The following is an 18,864-nucleotide window of genomic DNA, read 5'->3' on the forward strand; positions in this document are numbered from 1 at the left end:
CATAATATTTTCCGTATCGTGTGTTTCCTTGTAACTAACTATGTGTGCATGTTCAAATATGCGGAGATGGGGGCGTCTCCCGAACATGACTTCATTGCAAGCTGTTTATTCAATGTATCGCAACACCAAGAAGAAAGACTTTATGTCCAGATATAAATGGAAGGATTTGATATCTATTACATCGAAACAAACTTCTTATCTCTCTCCGCTCAGCTGTATTGCACATATTGATGTTGATGCATTCTTTGCTCAGGTTGAACAAATACGGGGTAACTATACAAAAGATGATCCCATTATCTGTGTACAGTGGTCAACAATTATAGCCGTTTCTTACGCAGCACGAAAGTATGGGATATCACGTTTCGACAGTGTGACTGAAGCTATGAAGAAATGTGATTCTTTGGTAGCAATTCACACAGCAGTGTTTAAGAAGGGGGAGGATTTTTGGCAATATCATGATGGATACGGTCCTTGGAATAAGGATCCTTCTAAACAGTTGGATCGGGTCAATTATAAAGTTGCATTGGACCCCTATAGAAGGGAGAGTAGGAAGATTCTTAAAATATTTCAAAAGTGGTGCAATTTGGTCGAAAAGGCTAGTATCGATGAAGTGTTTTTAGACCTTGGAAAGAATTGCTTTGAGATGTTAATGTTTGATGAGTCGATTAAGAGCTTTGAAGGCTTGAGAAAGAAGTTCGTTGATGGGAACTATGACTTGGAAGACTATTTGATAGCGGTACCAAAAGACCTTGATTTAGGCATAGCGGGAAATGTTTACGGCGGAAATAACAATCCATTATTCGCTGATTGGGATGATGTAATACTATATTTGGGAGGTATTATAACCCAGCGCATAAGGCAAGATATACATACTAAGTTGGGGTACACCACATCCTCTGGTATTTCTAGATGCAAGGCAATATGCAAGTTAGCGTCTGGTTTTAAGAAACCGGATAACCAAACCATTATTCGAAACAGCAGTATTGAAGATTTTCTAGATATAGAAAAGTTCGAACTTTCATCTTTCTGGACATTTGGAGGGCTAGTAGGGAAAGAGGTTGCTGAATTACTTGAATTGCCTGATGAAGGCTCCACCAAAGTCATTAGGCAGTCCTGGCCCACCTCACCTAAAGAATTAGAACATTATCTGGTCGCAAAGCTTAAAGATCGTACAAGACTAAACAATCCGGACTCCAAGTTTAATGTTGATGAGAATAATGTGGCAACTATGGCTGAAAAGATTTACCGCTTGGTACGTGGCTCGTATCAAACCCCTGTGAACCCACGACCGGTTGTGTCATCTATGGCATCAACAAAACACATGGGGCTTAATTCATGTACTTCTGTAGTTGACTGTTACGCATGGCTAGAAGTCTTCAGTGCTGAATTATCAGGCCGCATACATGAATTACAGCAAGAGTACGATAAGCTTTTTCTACCGAGGAATATCAACGTCCTAATACAGGGCAAACATGGTCAACGGCATAGCAAAACCTCAGCCATTCCCCGAACCACAGATCAAATTAGTGCATACCAAATTTTGCAACTGGGAAGTAAACTCATAAAAGAATTAGATGATGTTTATAACATTGGAATCCCCCAGTTATACCCTCTATCCTGCCTTTCCATGTCCTTAAGCAACTTTGGAACCTTAGAACACGGCAAAACAATTATAGATATGATGGGACGTCAAGCTACTGTGATAAAAACATTGGAAGGCAGTACATCACATACATCCTCGGATCAAATTCCAGAAACACTCTCAGAAGAACCGAAGTACCAATGCAAACAATGTAATCTACAATTCAAAAACAAAAAGAATTTCAAGAACATAGCGATTACCACTTCTCCTTAAAACTATCTGAAGGCTTAAACGGCGTATGTCAAAACTCAACACACCTCTCCTATGGAGAACGGAAACTACTCTTTGGCAGAACGACTTCGCCACAATCCAAAACTATGAATAATAAACGCATAAAAAGAAAGAAGTCTGCAGCAAACCTTCAAGGTGACATTTCTGCCTTTTTTCACTCACGTAAGTAAATAATACAGTGTTTGGGGATACTACTAATGTTCCTAAATCTATGTATATCTATGTGTACATTTGAAGGAACTACTTTCACTTCTTAAATGCGTCGAATCTGGTTGAGGTTTGGCTTCATTCCGATTTTTGTAACTAAAAGTGATCTTCAAGAAAGAACAGATAGAATAAAGTACAGGATAATCCACGATTCATGCACAATGAATCGTTATTTAGCTTTTCTTGGTTCACAATTCTCCATTACATAGTTACAACAAATAGTTACAAAACACAATGTCTCCTCGATATGGGCATCTTGCTTGGAGCTACATTGCAGCGCTTGTGTGATTTAAGGATTCTAAAATGTGCTGTTCGTCATTGTGTGTTTGTCAATTACCTCTTCAGGCAAATGATAAATACTTTAACAAAAACTAAAAATTATTGAACCAAAAAAGTACCAGACTTCAAGAAGTTGTCCATCAGTTATTTAGTATGAATAGTGAATTGGTTTCAAGTGGTATCTGTCGCATATCAATCCTTAGCACATATCTTCTGTTAGATTTTTGCAAGTGTTGTGATTAAGTGTAAAGCTTAAGGTACATTATAGTAACGGAAGAATCCAAGATTTTGAAAAAAATTTATACAAGAATCCAAGATGCAACGGTTAATCAATATCAATGACCCGCAAAATGGTCAGCATAGTGAATCTTTATCATCTCCTGAGGGGGTTCGATCATTCCAATCTACGGTTAACAATTCTTTAACCCGGAATACGGCTAGGAGTCCGGTGACGGAGGAGATCAGCGATACGGTTGAGAAGGCAGCAGCAGAGTTGTTACGACTAACTCCAGTGAACATCGGGAATTTATCTTCGCCGATGCGTGAGGTGTTTATTGGTGAGGAAGGGTTGGCGCCAATGAATAATATTTCAAATTCTACTTTGCAACACTATATTGCCAATCCAGAGGTTTACAGAGAGAACTTCAATCTGATATCTAAGCAGCTGGAGAATTTATTAGAGAATTTGAATGTTATATACAAAGAGATTGGGTATTCCAACAATGAGATCTCATCAAGGGAAAAGATGATATTTAGCAAGCTATCGAATTCGATTTCTTCGTTTTTTGATCAGGCCAATGAAGAGAAGGCTAGGCTTTATAGGGAAAATGATTTGTGTCAGGAACTATTGAGACGAATACTAGAGGTAATAAACGATCCAAGGGGGACAAAATCAATTCCAGATCTATATACTAGGAATTGTATTATGGGAATGGAGTCTCAGAGTCCAAATAAAAAGCCAGTTTCCTTATTGAACAAGAGGCGTGTTTTAACCAACGCAAAACTATTTGTCATGAAAACGTACACACCCAAGTTACTCTGTTATTTGGATAGTTCAATCAGGTTAAGATCTTTAATAGATTCGATGCCCGATTATGAACCAGAAAGCAATTTACAATTGGTGCGTACCATACCACCTGTGGACACCTGCCAATTTTTCAAGGGCTATTTTATGAATCACGCCAACGATATCGAATCTAACTACCAGTTTGTTTTAGAAAACAAGAAATTATTACTTTATAGTGTCAATTTCTCTGATGTAACCGAAGATATGATAAAGAATTTTAACGAATTGTCAAAAATGTATCAAAATGAACGTTGCACCAGGCTTACTAAAATAAGGAAAATGAGCCAGGAGCTATCTAATTTATTACAAGCATTAGGAGTTGAAATAAGGGATTTAGATTCCGATTTAAAAGATATGCTTACTGTTTATACCCGGGATGAAAAGGATGAAGTGACGAGAGACATTTCGTTTTCGGTAATGGCAGCACTCAAGAAAGTGATTGATGATTACCAGCTAATTAGGAAGACACGTGAGACTGAAAAACAAAATTTGATTGCTAAATGTGAGCAGCTATGGGAGAAGTTAAAGATTTCGCCATGTTATGTTGATAGCTTTAAGACTGAACATTCTACATTGTCTATGAGCGATATAGGATCTTTTTCAAAGGAGTTTGAGAGATTGGAATCAATGAAGAAGAAGTTGATAAAAAATTTAATTAATGATTCCTGGAAACGGATTGTTGAATTGTGGGATATTATGGAGTTTCATGAATCCGAAAGATATAGTTTTACTTCTTTATTTGAAAACATGAAATCTACTTCCACTCTGTTAGAAGATGATGAAAAAGTATTAGATTTATGTGAAGGTCATATTAAAACTTTAGAGAAGAAGTACGCCGTCGTAAAGCCAATACTTGTATTAGTCGATGAATTCAAGAGTTTACAAAGAGATCGAGTACAATTGGAAGAAAGTAGTAGAGATTCCTCAAGATTACTATCGAGAAGTTCGCATAAAATTTTGTTGAAAGAGGAAAAAGCTAGGAAGAAGATAACAAGATATTTCCCTGGTGTAATATATGAATTAAAGTCTAAATTGGACGCTTACTCAAATGAATTTAATGAAGAATTTATGGTAGATGGTGTTAAATTTGTGGACATCCTCGATAGTGAACAGGAGCAGTTACTTAACAAGTATCCTCGCATGAGGTTCACTCATAACGGAAGAAAATCATTCGTTCGTTGTAATTCATTACCGTCTACATATTCAGTACAAAAGAAAGTTTCACGCTCTCAGACAAGTACTGTAACTGTGAGGAATGTCACTGACAAAACTCCAATTAGAAAAACGGAAAATACAAGCTCTGCTCGTTCGAAACCAAATAGTGATTTACAGCCTCAAATCAACAAAAGTGCCCCATGTTCAACAGTTAATAACAGGTCTATACGGGGAACACATATTGCAAGTCCACAAAAGAGAGTTAGGTATATTCCATCTAATGTAATGATTAAAAGCAGCCCTACCAGAATTCCGGTACTTTCGAGCACAAATTCAAATATGGCTCTGTTATCACCAGTGAACAAGAAGCAAAATAAGACGACCAAGCTGACACAGCTATCAGTTCTTTCGTCTAACAAACTAAATCAGCGGAGCAATATCCCTATTCTATCAAGTCATATTAACACATTCCCACTGATTCCAGCTGATAAGGAAAATAGCTACAGTCTGGAATCCCCTGCAAATATTACAAAGAAACTTAGACAACAGTTGTTAAGTAGTCCTACGAGGAATGGTGACCATCCAGTAAATGATGCAATTAAAAGCGAAGATACAAGGACATCTACAACCGTTGAGGATATAAAGGCGAGTCACATAGCAGAAGATGAATCTAGTATGATGGAGGACAGGAATTTCGCTGAATGGAAACAGTCCCAATTGGCGAAATTGAATGAAAATTCAGTTACAAAAACCAACAACATCACAGCTCGAATAAACCAGGAAAACGATTTATTTTAATAGACGAAGGCAATAAATCAAGTACAATGACTTTAAATTTAACATGTATAGATCATGATTACGTAGCATCTGATTCGATGACAGTCTTTTAAAGGTATGGGAGGACTTTGAAAGGTTTGGTTCATGAATAACCATTCAACTATAAAGTGTCTAAAATTCCTTAATTTCAACACCTTCTGGCAATGATGTTTCCACTTTACCCTTCGAAACCTCATCCCAACTAGTGTTTAAGGAGGTACCATTACTTTCAATAAAAGATTTCATCATAGCCCGTTTAGTGTCAGGGTCTGCATTTGCGTATAAGGACTGAAAGAAAGAATCTGCAGATTGTTCCTGCTCATCTTCATTGTCTTCCGTATCTAATTTTTGCCAATCGATTTTCTTTTTTGAAGATGATGGATATTTGAGCGTAGAAGATTGATTGCCCTCTGAGAGCTGAGAGAACTGTTTAGTAGACACTTTATTCTCTAGCTGTTCATCTCTCTCTAATACTTTCCAATAAATCTTATCCTTCTTATTAAAGGTTAGTTCAAATTTCGTCCTCATTACTGTCAAATTATAAGAAGATGGCTCTACAGGATGCGCCAAGATGATAGACTTGTAGAATGTGGAATTGGCCATGTCATTAACGGGATAAGATACCTCCAATTCTGTATCATTGACGAAATCCACAGATACCGATTCAGAAGACGATGGCAACGAACTTGTGAACAAAGATATGGTAACTTGCTGAGAACTTTGATACCATTCAGTCCGAACTTTCATGTGCTCAGACTGTTTTTCTGGAACATGCCTCTCGGTTTCACTGGTCTTTTCCTTATTGGATTCAACTAACACCTTTTCAGATAGCTTTAACTTTTCCAATTTCTGAGCCAGACTTGTCTCCCACATTGTCAAGGTATCATCTTTATATCCTAACTCCTTAGCCTTTTTAAAATGTGTCTTAGCGGCAGAATAATCATGTCGGTTGAACATATGAACAAAAAACCGAAAGTTCACAAGCGCTAACTTAGCTCTATCTCCCCTTTGCTCAGCAACCTTCATAGCATCACTAAGCAACTCATTAGCCGTTGTTAAAGTAATTTCATTGTGCCAGCTTTTTGAGCTATAATATAACTTTTCCAGTGATGCAGCCTTATAAATCAACGCAACAAGATTATCTTTCGATTGTTTTAATACCTTGTCATAAAGCTCCAGCGCCTTTTCAGGCTGCTTTTCGTCATAAAGCAAACGGTAAGCTTTGCTTAGATCAACTTCAATTGGCATGGGATTTCTATTTATGCTCGTACCTGCCCAAGTTTAAACAAATTAGAGCTTCAATTTTTCAAAAGGGTTATTAAAATATTCCAGAATAACAAGAGCTCTTTGCTTCATTTAAAATTGGCGGCGGCACAATAAATTAATAAGTCATCATCAAAACTATCAAAAAACAAGACACTACACTCTTAGAGTAAACCAAATATACTTTATGGACTCATGAAGTCATTGTTATACCTAATCTTCGGAGAAGGTTTCTATAGTTTCAAGATACAAATCACGTGATTATTCTTAATGTGGGAAAATTTTTCATCATCAGTAATAGATAAAATGAATTATTGGTATGAGATGAGCTACTTCAGGATCAAACCAAAGACATCAGACGTCAAATTCTTAGTTTAATAGCTTGAAATTAAGATGAGTGAATCATCTCATGTGAAGTATTTGGTTCTTGATGCTACACCTTTGATTACGCATTCATATTCACATTATCAAAACTATGCTACAGCTTTTTATACTACTCCGACTGTGTTCAATGAAATAAAAGATCAGCATGCTAGAAAGAATCTTGAGATATGGCAAGCGACAGGTAATTTTTTACTAAAACATCCAAGTGAGGCTTCGATTAAAAGGGTTAGTGACTTTGCTAAACTGACTGGTGATTATTCTGTATTGAGTGCCAATGATATTCATATTTTGGCTTTAGCCTACGAACTTGAAGTTGAATTAAATAAAGGTGATTGGAGGCTCAGAAAGAAGCCTGGTGATTGTCTGGAGCACTTGAAAATATCTAAGCAAGCCAAGGAAGTTACAACAGCATCTGTGTCAACATCATCACTTAAAGAAAGTCAAAGTCCATCAGGAGTAGCTGGCGGCGATGAGAAAGAGAAAAAGAAAAGAAGAAGAGGAGGTAAGAGGCAGAAGGCGAAGAGAGAAGCACAACTATTAGCTTCTGTAGAGACAAGTTCTTCTGTGCATGTATCCACAGATTCCGAGGTTCAAAAAGAGACCACTACAGAGGTAGAACATTCACAGGATTTACAGGTCTCACAGTCAGCAGAGGCAAATGATGGTGGACAAGACTTGTCGGAAGAATATGATGAAAGCGATGACAATGGAGATTGGATTACACCAGAAAATTTAGTTAAGAACATGATCAAAGATGCCGGAGAGGACACAGTTGGAGATGAGGGAGTTGAGATCACCGAACAGATCTCCCAGAACCAAATCGCACTAGCCACCGGTGACTTCGCAGTACAAAATGTTGCACTTCAGCTCAATCTCAACTTAATGAACTTTATGTCGGGCCTCAGAATTAAAAGGCTACGTAACTACATGCTTAGATGCCATGCATGCTTTAAGATGTATCCACTACCTAAGGATGGCAAGCAAAAACATTTTTGTCCATCATGTGGCAGCGTCGGCACTCTACTGAGATGCGCTGTTTCCGTTGACGTAGAAACTGGCGCCATAACTCCTCACCTCAAGGCTAACTTCCAATGGAACAACCGTGGAAATCGTTACTCCATATCCAGTCCTTTATCCAAGAATTCACAGAAGAAGTATGGTAAAAAAGGGTTTGTTCATACTAAGCAGCAACAGGATCAGGTCATATTGAGAGAAGATCAGAAAGAATACCACCAGGCCATGAAACAGGACGAATGGACTAGGAGACATAACGAAAAGGCCCTAAACAACTGGATCGGTGGCGGTTCTGTTGATAACTACTGCTCGCCGTTCGCCATCTCGGGTCTTAAACACCATTCTGTACATGTCGGCAGAAGCCGATTTATTAATAGTTCAAAGAAAAGGGCTTGATCTTCGCCCAGATGAAGTTATATCATACATAATACACTCTAACATTCTATAGAGATCTAAACCATCATGATTTCAGTCTTTAGCATCAAATATGACTACCGATGTAAAAGCGTATCTTGGCTGCCCGCCGGGTAACCGTTAGCAAAAATTTGCACGGAGAGGATATTAACAAGGCGGGAAAGACGGTAAAGGATAATAATGACTTATAGGAGTTAAGTGGCAACAACATCTTCTGTGGAGCGATAACTGTAAATAAAGTACATTTGGATACCTATAGCGTGAAATAAACAAGCTTATAAGACAAGGAACACTAGCTGATAGTATTTAGCGTCGGTATTCCTTTTTTTTGGCAGTGATTCTAAACAGATAGAGCGACCCACTCATACAGGAAAATGTCTGATCCCATCGGTAAACAGCATGGAATTATCTCCCCAGAGGTCACAAATGCTGTGAAGAAGGCAAAAAATGAAGGGTTTCTAAGTGCTGCTGTAGGTCATAGTCATTTACAGCATGGAAGCCAATCAAATACCACATCCCCTACTCCGATACTAACCAGTTCTGTTAGCCCAAACCCAGTGGCTAGCATCGCAAAATCGATTATGAATGCTAGTGGAACATCAGGGGCTGTTGTTAGCAACACTCCAGAGCCTGGATTAAAGCGTGTTCCTACTGTTACGTTTAGTGATCCGAAACATTTTTCCCAAAAACAACTAGGATGCCAGGTCAATACAGGTGTACAAGGCCAATCGGGACGTGTAATCAGCGGAGATTCCACTGGATCAGGGCTTACTGTTGGTGGAGAAGATATAGAAAAGAGTATACAATCAAGCCCGCATGGGAAAGTGGCATCACCTGTATTTCAGTCTACAACATTGAAGAGCTCGTCACCTCCACCCCAAATTCAGACGCATGCGACAGGTAGTAATGCTGCTGGTACAAGTACAACAATCTACCGGTCATCTTCACCCTCTTCTGATGCTGATTACCACCATCAGAAGAATGTGTTAGGAATCATGAGCAAGATGTTGTATCATGGAGATCATCCAACATCTGACTCACCAACTGCGGAGATTGAAAAGTCTTTTTCTCAAGATGAGCATCTTCAGTTTTTTGTTAACGACGCATTGCATACTTCCCCAACTATTGCAAGGTCGAGGTCGAGGTCTAACAGCATCAGCCCAAAACCATTGTCCGTGTTACCTGATATCAAGCCTGCTGAACCGCTTAACTTGGACAGCGCCATAGAAAGTGGTTCGCAGCAGCAAATTGCTCCTAATATTCCGAAGAGAGATCCAGGGAAAAATGTTGATCCTAGGTTACCACAAGATGATGGTAAGCTACATGTGTTATTCGGTGCGACTGGATCGTTGTCTGTTTTAAAAATTAGATTTATGATAAAAAAATTGGAGGAGATATATGGTAGAGATAGAATATCTATCCAAGTCATTTTGACCCAAGCTGCTGCTCAATTTTTCGCTAACAAAACATCAAGAAGGAGAAATATTAGTGTTTCGACAGTGCCATCTTCTGATGCTACCTCATCTCCTCCAGTTCACGCTCCCCAGGCGAATGTCTTGTCTGCAAATGCAAGTGCTAATGTATCTGGAACTGCTGTCAATATTCTTGCTTCCAATACAACTACAAGTAATGCTACTATAGGTCGTGCTTCTACACCCGAAACGACTCATGCTAACACTCCAGGGGCAGCCCCTAACAATAGCCAGCATACGGCTGCCAAGATAGAACTCCCATCGCATATTCAAGTTTGGACCGACCAAGATGAGTGGGATGTGTGGAAACAAAGAACTGATCCCGTTTTACACATAGAGTTACGTCGTTGGGCGGATATTCTAGTTGTAGCGCCGCTAACTGCAAACACTTTATCGAAGATTGCCCTAGGGCTATGCGACAATTTATTAACCAGTGTCATTAGGGCGTGGAACCCCATGTTCCCAATATTTCTTGCTCCCAGTATGGTTAGTAGTAGTTTCAATTCTACAATCACCAAAAGGCACTTAAAGATGATTAAAGAGGAAATGCCATGGATAACTGTCTTCAAACCTTCTGAAAAAGTGATGGGAATCCACGGCGACATCGGGCTTGGAGGGATGATGGACGGCAATGAAATCGTTGACAAGGTAGTTATGAAACTTGGTGGATATCCTAAGAAAGAAGAAGAGGATGATGAAGAAGAAGATGATGACGAAGAAGAAGATGATGACGAAGAAGATGATGAAAAGGGAGATAAGCCGGGTAGTACAAATGATAAGGAAGAAGATGAAGATGACGACGACGACGACGATGACGACGACGAAGATGAAGACGAAGATGAAGATGAAGACGAAGATGAAGACGAAAGTAATAACAGTAATATTAATAAAGAGATAAACTCCCAATCTGAAGGAACTACTGTACAATCTTCCAAATCTCCAGGCGTAGCCGAAACAACAACAGCAGTAAGCAATCTCAAAGTTTAGCATAGACTAATGATTTTTTCGAACTGTATAATCGAATGAACAATCATGCTCTACGCGCTTATTCACTAGGAAATATATGAAAATAAGGCTTTACCAATATTGGAAAGAGGTGTTCCAATCAAGTGATGATACAAATTGTAAAGCATAACTACTATTATAAACTATAAACTATAAAAATAATTTATTTTCTAACAGCGAAGAACCGTCTGCCCTTCCATTCCAATCGCCGCTCCCCTCTGTCCCACCCCCTTCTTCCTCCCCTCAGCAACGCCGAGCCTCTGAATATACTACAGCTTAATGTTAGAACAAAGTACGTGGTGTGTCCAAGGGATTTCGTTTTCATTAGTATATATTATACTTCAATATATATATGTGTACCCGTTGAATATTCTCCGTCCAGTAAAAAGAAAAAATGGATTACTAAAAGTTCCGCTTCTTTTTAAAAGCAGTGAATTTTACCGATGACTCTCATTACCACTAAAAAAGAGTTGGTATTAAACTGTTATTGTCGGCAGCTAAAGTCAAATAGAGCATCCATTGGAACTATAGAAAATCACAGATGTCAGCCCAAAAGAATTCCTTATTGTTAATACACCCTGCAATCACTACGATGCCGGCACTGCTGGAAAAGACCAAACAGAATCCGATATTTCAAAATTCTGCTTTAATAGATCAGTACCTGATAAACAAGTTGAATGACTCAAAAATTACTCTAGAGGATGAAAAATACGATATCATCTATTATCTAACGCCAGAGAGCTTAACAGAGCTTCATTTCCCAGCTAAATTGATACCTGTTCTACGCCGCGCTTTAAAGAACAAAGGTAAGTTGTACGGCTTGTGCAACAACTATAAAATCGAGGCTTTAGTCAACGGTTTTGAAATAGTCGAACACGAAGATCCTAAAAGTTACCATTGGTTTAAGAAACCACAGACTCATTCTACCCCCGTATCTCTTCACATCCGCGAGTCGTCTCCGGTGAATGCTGCTCAGCAGCAGCAACAGAAACAGAAAAAAGAACAAGCACAAGCACTACCCCGCTTCATAAAGCAGAAGATAGCGATATCCATAGACGAGGCCAATCGGGATTACGATGAACTTCTCGACAACGCCACCCAAATCAATGTTGATCCTACTAAACTATCTTTTTTTGAAACTACTAAAATCACTAACGACGACTTTCTCGCAGAAGATGAGCTTGTCGCTGAGGACGATTTCAATGATGACGCCATAACCATGTTGACCTGCACCAAGTCCCAGACTAAAAGACGCAAGGCCTGTAAAGATTGCACGTGTGGTCTCAAGGACCAAGAGCAGGAGTACATCGACACCGTCTCCAGACGGCAGGACGGAATCATCGGCGTTCCCGTCTCGTTCACCGAAGAAGAACTTACTGAAATTGATTTCACCATTGAAGGTAAAAAGGTCGGCGGTTGCGGTTCCTGCTCCCTTGGTGATGCTTTCCGTTGTTCTGGATGCCCATACCTAGGCCTGCCTGCCTTCAAACCCGGCCAACCCATTAAACTTAACAGTATATCCGACGATCTTTAATCGTGATGTAATGATACTTTTACACACTTTTTACCTATACATACATATTTAAAATTTACTCCCCCTACTAAATGACTATTACCGTCTTATTATACCATCCCCACCACCACCTTGCTCCCCCCTACCTCTCTCCAACTCGCCACCCTTCCAACGATCCCTTCCCTCAGTACTGTAATAGTTCGTTTTCTATCCATACTGTTTCCCCATCTATTCACTCTTTCATTCCTGCACATTTTCCCACCTTTGCGGGAATATGCGACCAGCATCCCTCACGTAATCAACACTTACCTACTAACCCTCCGAAGGACTTAAACCCTCCGAGAACCATACCTTCGAGCACCAAACCTATCCTCCCCTGAATCACCCACCAGAGGCTGCAATAGTCTATGCTGGCTTATTATTATCATTATATACCAACATTATATATTCACGTTGGGCTGTGCGCGAACAAGTAATCAAAAGAAAGTTTACAAAAGCCATAAGTGGAAAGTAAAAATAGCAGACAACAGCTTCAAAGGGCGTAGTTGCGAAATTGCCGTTGTGTATGCTGCGTAGAACTTTCCCATTAGCTGTGGTCGCAGTAGTTTCCGCAGCAATTTTCCTCGAAAGAGACTAAAATGGGTGGTGTATATATTTTGATAGGGTTATCATATCAGAGTTGTAAGGAGGCACCACACACATAAACTCAGAGAGAGGGAAAGAAGAAGAAACAAAGAAAGGAGTTTTGATTAAGCAGAAATATATATATATATATATATATAACTCTAAGAACCAAGGGTTGGATCTTTTAGGTGTCGTTTGGATACGCAGGCGGTCGACTTGGTAGCAGAGGAAGTCGTGAGATAGGTCACAGAAGTTAATGATGGTAAATAAGGTGGTTAGTGGCCAAGAGGTTCAAGGGGCGACGGGTGGCGTTATCGGCGTTGCGGAGGCCTATGCACAACATGAACAAGAGGAACTTGAGCATAATCAACACCAACACCAGCACCAGCACCAGCACCAGCATCAGCAACAGCACCAGCACCAGCAACAGCAACAGCAATCTTCATACACTGGTGGAGGTGCAGGTAGTCGAGTGGGGAAAAAGTCTACTACTAAGAGGCGGAAAAAGGATCGCTGTCATTTCAGTAAGTGTGCGAGCTCAGCGTTGAAGTTTATCGGTGACTGTCAGTTCTGTGAAGGCCATTTTTGCTCTAAACACCGGTTAATGGAAAACCATTCTTGTCATGGGTTGCGTTCTTGCAAAGAACAGATGCATCAGAGAAATGCGGATAAATTGGCCCAGGAGCAAACAATTGCTCCTAAAATCCAGATATGAAGCGATTTAGATTCATCACTGTAGCTGGCTTTTAATTGGGATGGAATGATTACATTTGTGGTGTTGGTAATGTTTATGGGAATTGCCTTTAAACAGTTCATAAGGCGGGACAAAGGAAAAAAATGTGCACTCGGTGAAGTTACACCATAATGCTGCTGCTGCTAGTGCTGATACCACCACCACCACCACCACCACTAAAAATACTGCGACTACTACGACGACTACTGCAATTTAATATTACGAAGTGATGTGCGACAGCTTAAATTAAAGAGAACTTTACCCTAAATAGTTCTAAACTAAAAATTATATATAGAAAAACTAAATGATAGTAATGTTCGGAAAGTCAGTATGTCTCACTTTCGTATCTTTGTCGCTTTGTTGCCCTCCTGCAGCTCTTCACAGATGGCTGGCTTCTCATTAACAGTAGTAGCGTGCTGAACTGCGTTGTTAACTGTCATTGTGGGTTGGCATGGAGATGAATCATTGCCGTGATAGACACCTGTTATCACCAAAAAGCTAGATCCAGTTGTAAGTAATAGCCCTAATAAATGCCATTATAGAGATTATCATTCACCATGGGGGACTTTCTTGAAAGGTTTTGCAACAGGCGTAGTTCCACCAATGGTGGGAAGACCACCCCCGAATGTTCTGCGTCATTTTTAAGCAACTGGTTCTTCAAAGCGATCAGGTTACTAATGTGCAAAGTTGTATGTATGCCTTTAACTGCAAACTTCCCAAATAGAGTATATTCTTGTTTGTTCCCTCCGTTACATTGACTGTATAAACCTTCCATAATAGTTCGGATTGAGAGTATTCCAGATCCGTTCACTTGTAGCCGTTGGACTATACAGATCGTTTATTACTAACATATAGGTATAGAGGGCCCGCACGGAGGATACGTAGTCTCTTTGGTGGTGTTTAGCAAACCGTAATAGCTATTCGACACATAGTTAATTATTACGATATCTGGATCCAGATCTATTGATCCAGAAAACACAACAATTATTTCAAATGGTGATTGTTGTAACCGGCTCTGGCACAAGAATCAATCAGTTCACGGTGCAACGATCTTTCTCTTGATGATAAGTAATATCGACAACATTTACAATATTTCTGAAGCCTTATTACGATTCGGCAACGTGTATCCATCGAGATAACATGTTAATAGGATGTTATTAGATAAATCTCTACAAGTTTGGAACAAGCTGAAACTATTATATCTCAGCGTTGGAAATATTTATCTCCTAGCAGCTATCTAGTTAGAAAGGGATACAAAGGACGACGAAAAGACAGCGTAGGAGAAGATTATTCGAAAAGATTGCAGTTGAGTCAGCTCATTAATCAATCAGCTTACTAGGACATAAAAAATACATTATCCTGGCACACTTGGAACATATATACCTGTTTTCGTCACTTACTTTAATATGGTGAGAGGTTGAAATCAATTAACGTTTTTAACGGATTATCCGGAAGGCCGCTATGATAACCTTCCTGTACGTCGTACTTTTGCTCACAATTATCAAAGTTAATGGGGTCACTTCCTGCTAAGGCTCCAACTGCGGTACCTAAAACTAATAAACCGGGTGGTCGAGATCCAATTTCCTCTATGACTTGCGGGACATATTTTAATAGTGTTCTAGTAATTCTCTGGTCTGGACAGGATGCTCTTTCTATAATGGCCGCAGGTATGTCAGCATCCCAATTATTTTTGAGCAAGGCTTGCAGGAGAACTTCTGAACGATGCAAAGCCATCAAAAATATAGTGGTCCTACTAGCCACGTACTCTGGTACATGGGGAAGAGCTCCTTTTCTTCCAGTGCCTGTACAAATGAGCACCTGATCTGCAACATCTCTTTGCGTGGCAGGAATGTTCGCTACCGCAGTGGCAGCTAAAGAAGAGCTCAATCCTGGGAATATGCGGGGCTCAAAACCATGTGATTTGAAAAAGATACACTCTTCTCCTCCTCGACCGAAAACGTACGGATCTCCCTGTTTCAGACGAATAACCTTCCTACCTTGCTGCAGTGCCTCTAGACCTCTTTCTAGAAGCTCTTCCTGTGCACGTTCGGCATTTCCGGGGAACTTTCTTGCAATGAACGTTTCAGTGGTTTCTGGTATCAGTTTTAAGATTGCTTCAGGAACAAGTTTGTCCGCCAAAATGTAGTCAGCAGTTTTGATCTCCACGAGTGCACCAACTGTTAACATAGAAACTGACCCAGGACCACTTCCAACTAGGGAAATAGTTCCTTGTTTTATATCAGTCGCATTTTTGGTATCAGAAGAATTAACGATAGAAGGTGGTGGGCATTCCTTTAAACTTACTTCAGGATGAGAAGTAGCCTGTGTTGATTGGCTTTCCACACCTGAAGTCACACCTGCCGCCGAGGGCTCTACCCCACAGAACTCTGCGCCATATGAACCAGCCAATTGATTTACGGATAAATTAGCAAGTTTACTGAGAGGGTAATATTCAATGATTTGAGATAACCACCTGGAACGCCTTAGTTTCTGCTCAGCTTCAGTCATCTTAAACTCATAGATTAATTTATTTAACTTGTGAGATTCGCAGGTATCCTCATCAACATCATACTCCACGTCAGATATATCATCATTGCGCAGTGTTTTGATCAGCTGATCATGATCTTGGTTGATAACAAAGTCTCTGAGCCTACCCATATTCGATATCCCTTCCGAAATATTAGAGGGTAAATTAAACACAACCTCCCGCTTTATTCTATTCGCTAGCAAACAACCTTTCCCATTGGTGGTCACCCCAATTTGTAATCCAGAACCCTTGGGGTCAACATAGGTCGACAGTACTGAGAAGGTGGAAAACTCGGGTCTCTGGGTTGTGTTAATTGGAATACGCATATTGACACACTGCTCGTAGATGCTAGGGATCAATAGACCATCTTTGCTACTATCAAGGTTCACAAAAACGCGATCTACAACACAGCCAACCTTATATCTCCCTAGAGTTGTCAGATCTTGCAGTAAGAACTGTCGTTCTAGAAGCTTTAAGCGTGGCTCATTCACGAACCTGCTTCTCAATTGCTCCAAATCTTTACCGTTTTTAGCATTTACTACAATACATTGAGCACCAGTGCCCAAAATTGACTTTATCCTAGCTTGGCATTGATTCAAAGAGTGTGATCCCACAATTAAATGAACTTCTTCTTTGGTATTCAAACTTACCAGTAATGGGACTGTAGTCATTCCTGCAATTTGATCTCGATATTTCTTAGTTGGGCCTATTAAAGGGCTTTCTATCTGAAACTACATGACAATCCTCATATGCTTTTCTAGCCTTATATATCTCCATGATCAGCTTCTGTTCATACACTTTGGTATGGCGATTTCGACCAATATAATCTTTGATGATGATTCATCAAAATCGTTTACAATCCGCCACAACTGTGGGTTTTCATCGAATTTATTGGCACGTGATGAAGAATTGAACAGCTAGCTACTAGCGCCGTGCATAATTCTAAAAATGTGAAAAATTCCTAGTTGAACATTGGACGGTCTTCTTAAATGCACTTTTACATATTGCAAGCTATATATTTTAAAGGTCATTAGCATTAGGTTACATATATGCAAATTAGTTATATACCATTGTAATCACTGAGTATTTTTTTTTAAATATGGCTAAACGACCGCTGGGATTAGGTAAACAGAATCATCAGAAGAAACGGAAACATGATGGGACTCCAAATAGCACGGCGGAGGTTGATCCAGTGAACCAAATTCAGGTGGAATTGGACGATAATGTTGATCCAGATGATGATATTGTACAGTTACGGTCTCTTTTTAAGAACTACTTGAAAGGTGAGCGCGAAGATGCATTGATTTTGAATGCAGTGGTCCATGAATGCGACAGATTACTGCGTAACCAGGAAGAGGAGAAAGTCATTTTGAATGATGAATTTCATTCTATTTATGCTTTGGCGTTGTCAGAATTAACTATTTTTAAGGCTGGAGAAGAAGAAGTGGATGATAAAAACCGAATGACCGCTGTTTGTGAGTTTTTTGATGCTGCTCTCGAAAGAGTTCATCTTGGTATGAGTTTATTCCCAGATTCTGATTTGTTAAGATTGACCAAGGCCAAGATAATATTCCAGAGAATTCCGTTACAGTATATATCACAGTTGACGCTTGAAAGTAATCAAAAGGATGTCGCTGATTTGGAGGAATTGCTGAAGGAAGGCAAAAAACTCCTTCAGAATTGTTGATGACCGGGAACTTGCCGTTAGTGAGTCGCTTGATATTTTCAGTGATCTATTGGATATTGTGGAAAACTTTGGACGTGAAGATGACATCAATGAAGGGTTAGATAGTGATGATGAAGATCTGGAGGACGTCGAATTAGACACCAGCCACCCCTTATATCAAATCAGGAGAAATTTGGACAGACATTCCGAATGGTTGCGCCAACAGTTAACTTCTTTTTTCAATACATTACCCAAACCAACCTCAAAGGATATAGAGGAAAACTCAGGCACATTCGAATTTTTCCGTAAAATTGCTAATAAAACAGCCCAAGCGTATTTGGATGCAGCTGTAAAGCCTTCATCCTTTTTTACCACACATTTTTATGAACTTGAAGATGTGAGTGAAGAGAACAAGGCTTTGGCAATTCAGGCCCAAAAGGAAGCCCAGAAATTCACAGAGATAGCCGTCAAGTATTTCAAGGAAGCGGAATCCCCTGATGATCCACAATCGTGGGTAGATACTGGGGAGGTCTTGATATCTTTGGGAAATCTACAAGAAAACGAATCTGAACAGCAAGCGTTCCTATATGGACAAGCAGAAGATAAGATCCGTAGAGCTAACAAAGCAAGTAATGGTAAATTTAAGCACATATTAGATGTATTGTTAGAAGGAGAAGCCTAAAACTATAGATATCTCACTATTTTGAAATATTTGAGGTAGTAATATAATGGTAGTAGTACATTTAGTTAAAGTTGCAGATTAATAATGGTTTAAATAAGATCATATCCAACGAAATGAATCTTTCATGTCATGGAGGTGATATATTCACGCCATTCAATAGCTTAACATGTT

At 39.6% G+C, this 18,864-nt stretch overlaps 7 protein-coding genes and 2 further genes across 7 annotated transcripts; 7 read left to right on the forward strand and 2 right to left on the reverse strand.

The window, feature by feature from the left end:
* Positions 1–40: 40 nt before the first annotated feature.
* Ecym_5474 lies at positions 41–2,289 on the forward strand (the record flags this gene model as incomplete).
* Positions 2,290–2,675: 386 nt separating this feature from the next.
* On the forward strand, positions 2,676–5,378 carry ASE1 (Ase1p; the record flags this gene model as incomplete). Its single annotated transcript, XM_003646990.1, has 1 exon — positions 2,676–5,378. The coding sequence occupies one exon, from the start codon at positions 2,676–2,678 to the stop codon at positions 5,376–5,378; it is 2,703 nt and encodes a 900-aa protein (XP_003647038.1).
* A 150-nt stretch (positions 5,379–5,528) lies between these two features.
* SGT1 (co-chaperone SGT1) lies at positions 5,529–6,644 on the reverse strand (the record flags this gene model as incomplete). The annotated part of the gene is made up of 1 exon (XM_003646991.1): positions 5,529–6,644. The coding sequence occupies one exon, from the start codon at positions 6,642–6,644 to the stop codon at positions 5,529–5,531; it is 1,116 nt and encodes a 371-aa protein (XP_003647039.1).
* Positions 6,645–7,052: 408 nt separating this feature from the next.
* NOB1 (rRNA-binding endoribonuclease) lies at positions 7,053–8,453 on the forward strand (the record flags this gene model as incomplete). The annotated part of the gene is made up of 1 exon (XM_003646992.1): positions 7,053–8,453. The coding sequence occupies one exon, from the start codon at positions 7,053–7,055 to the stop codon at positions 8,451–8,453; it is 1,401 nt and encodes a 466-aa protein (XP_003647040.1).
* Positions 8,454–8,845: 392 nt separating this feature from the next.
* VHS3 (phosphopantothenoylcysteine decarboxylase complex subunit VHS3) lies at positions 8,846–10,930 on the forward strand (the record flags this gene model as incomplete). The annotated part of the gene is made up of 1 exon (XM_003646993.1): positions 8,846–10,930. The coding sequence occupies one exon, from the start codon at positions 8,846–8,848 to the stop codon at positions 10,928–10,930; it is 2,085 nt and encodes a 694-aa protein (XP_003647041.1).
* A 559-nt stretch (positions 10,931–11,489) lies between these two features.
* On the forward strand, positions 11,490–12,482 carry DRE2 (electron carrier DRE2; the record flags this gene model as incomplete). The annotated part of the gene is made up of 1 exon (XM_003646994.1): positions 11,490–12,482. One exon carries the CDS (start codon positions 11,490–11,492, stop codon positions 12,480–12,482), a length of 993 nt encoding a protein of 330 aa, XP_003647042.1.
* Positions 12,483–13,344: 862 nt separating this feature from the next.
* On the forward strand, positions 13,345–13,800 carry TMC1 (Tmc1p; the record flags this gene model as incomplete). The annotated part of the gene is made up of 1 exon (XM_003646995.1): positions 13,345–13,800. The coding sequence occupies one exon, from the start codon at positions 13,345–13,347 to the stop codon at positions 13,798–13,800; it is 456 nt and encodes a 151-aa protein (XP_003647043.1).
* Positions 13,801–15,219: 1,419 nt separating this feature from the next.
* Positions 15,220–17,016, reverse strand: MET1 (uroporphyrinogen-III C-methyltransferase; the record flags this gene model as incomplete). Its single annotated transcript, XM_003646996.1, has 1 exon — positions 15,220–17,016. One exon carries the CDS (start codon positions 17,014–17,016, stop codon positions 15,220–15,222), a length of 1,797 nt encoding a protein of 598 aa, XP_003647044.1.
* A 428-nt stretch (positions 17,017–17,444) lies between these two features.
* Positions 17,445–18,693, forward strand: Ecym_5482 (the record flags this gene model as incomplete).
* Between the last annotated feature and the right edge of the window lie 171 nt (positions 18,694–18,864).

Source organism: Eremothecium cymbalariae, chromosome 5 (genome assembly GCF_000235365.1).
Source record: "Eremothecium cymbalariae DBVPG#7215 chromosome 5, complete sequence".
NCBI lineage: Eukaryota > Fungi > Ascomycota > Saccharomycetes > Saccharomycetales > Saccharomycetaceae > Eremothecium > Eremothecium cymbalariae.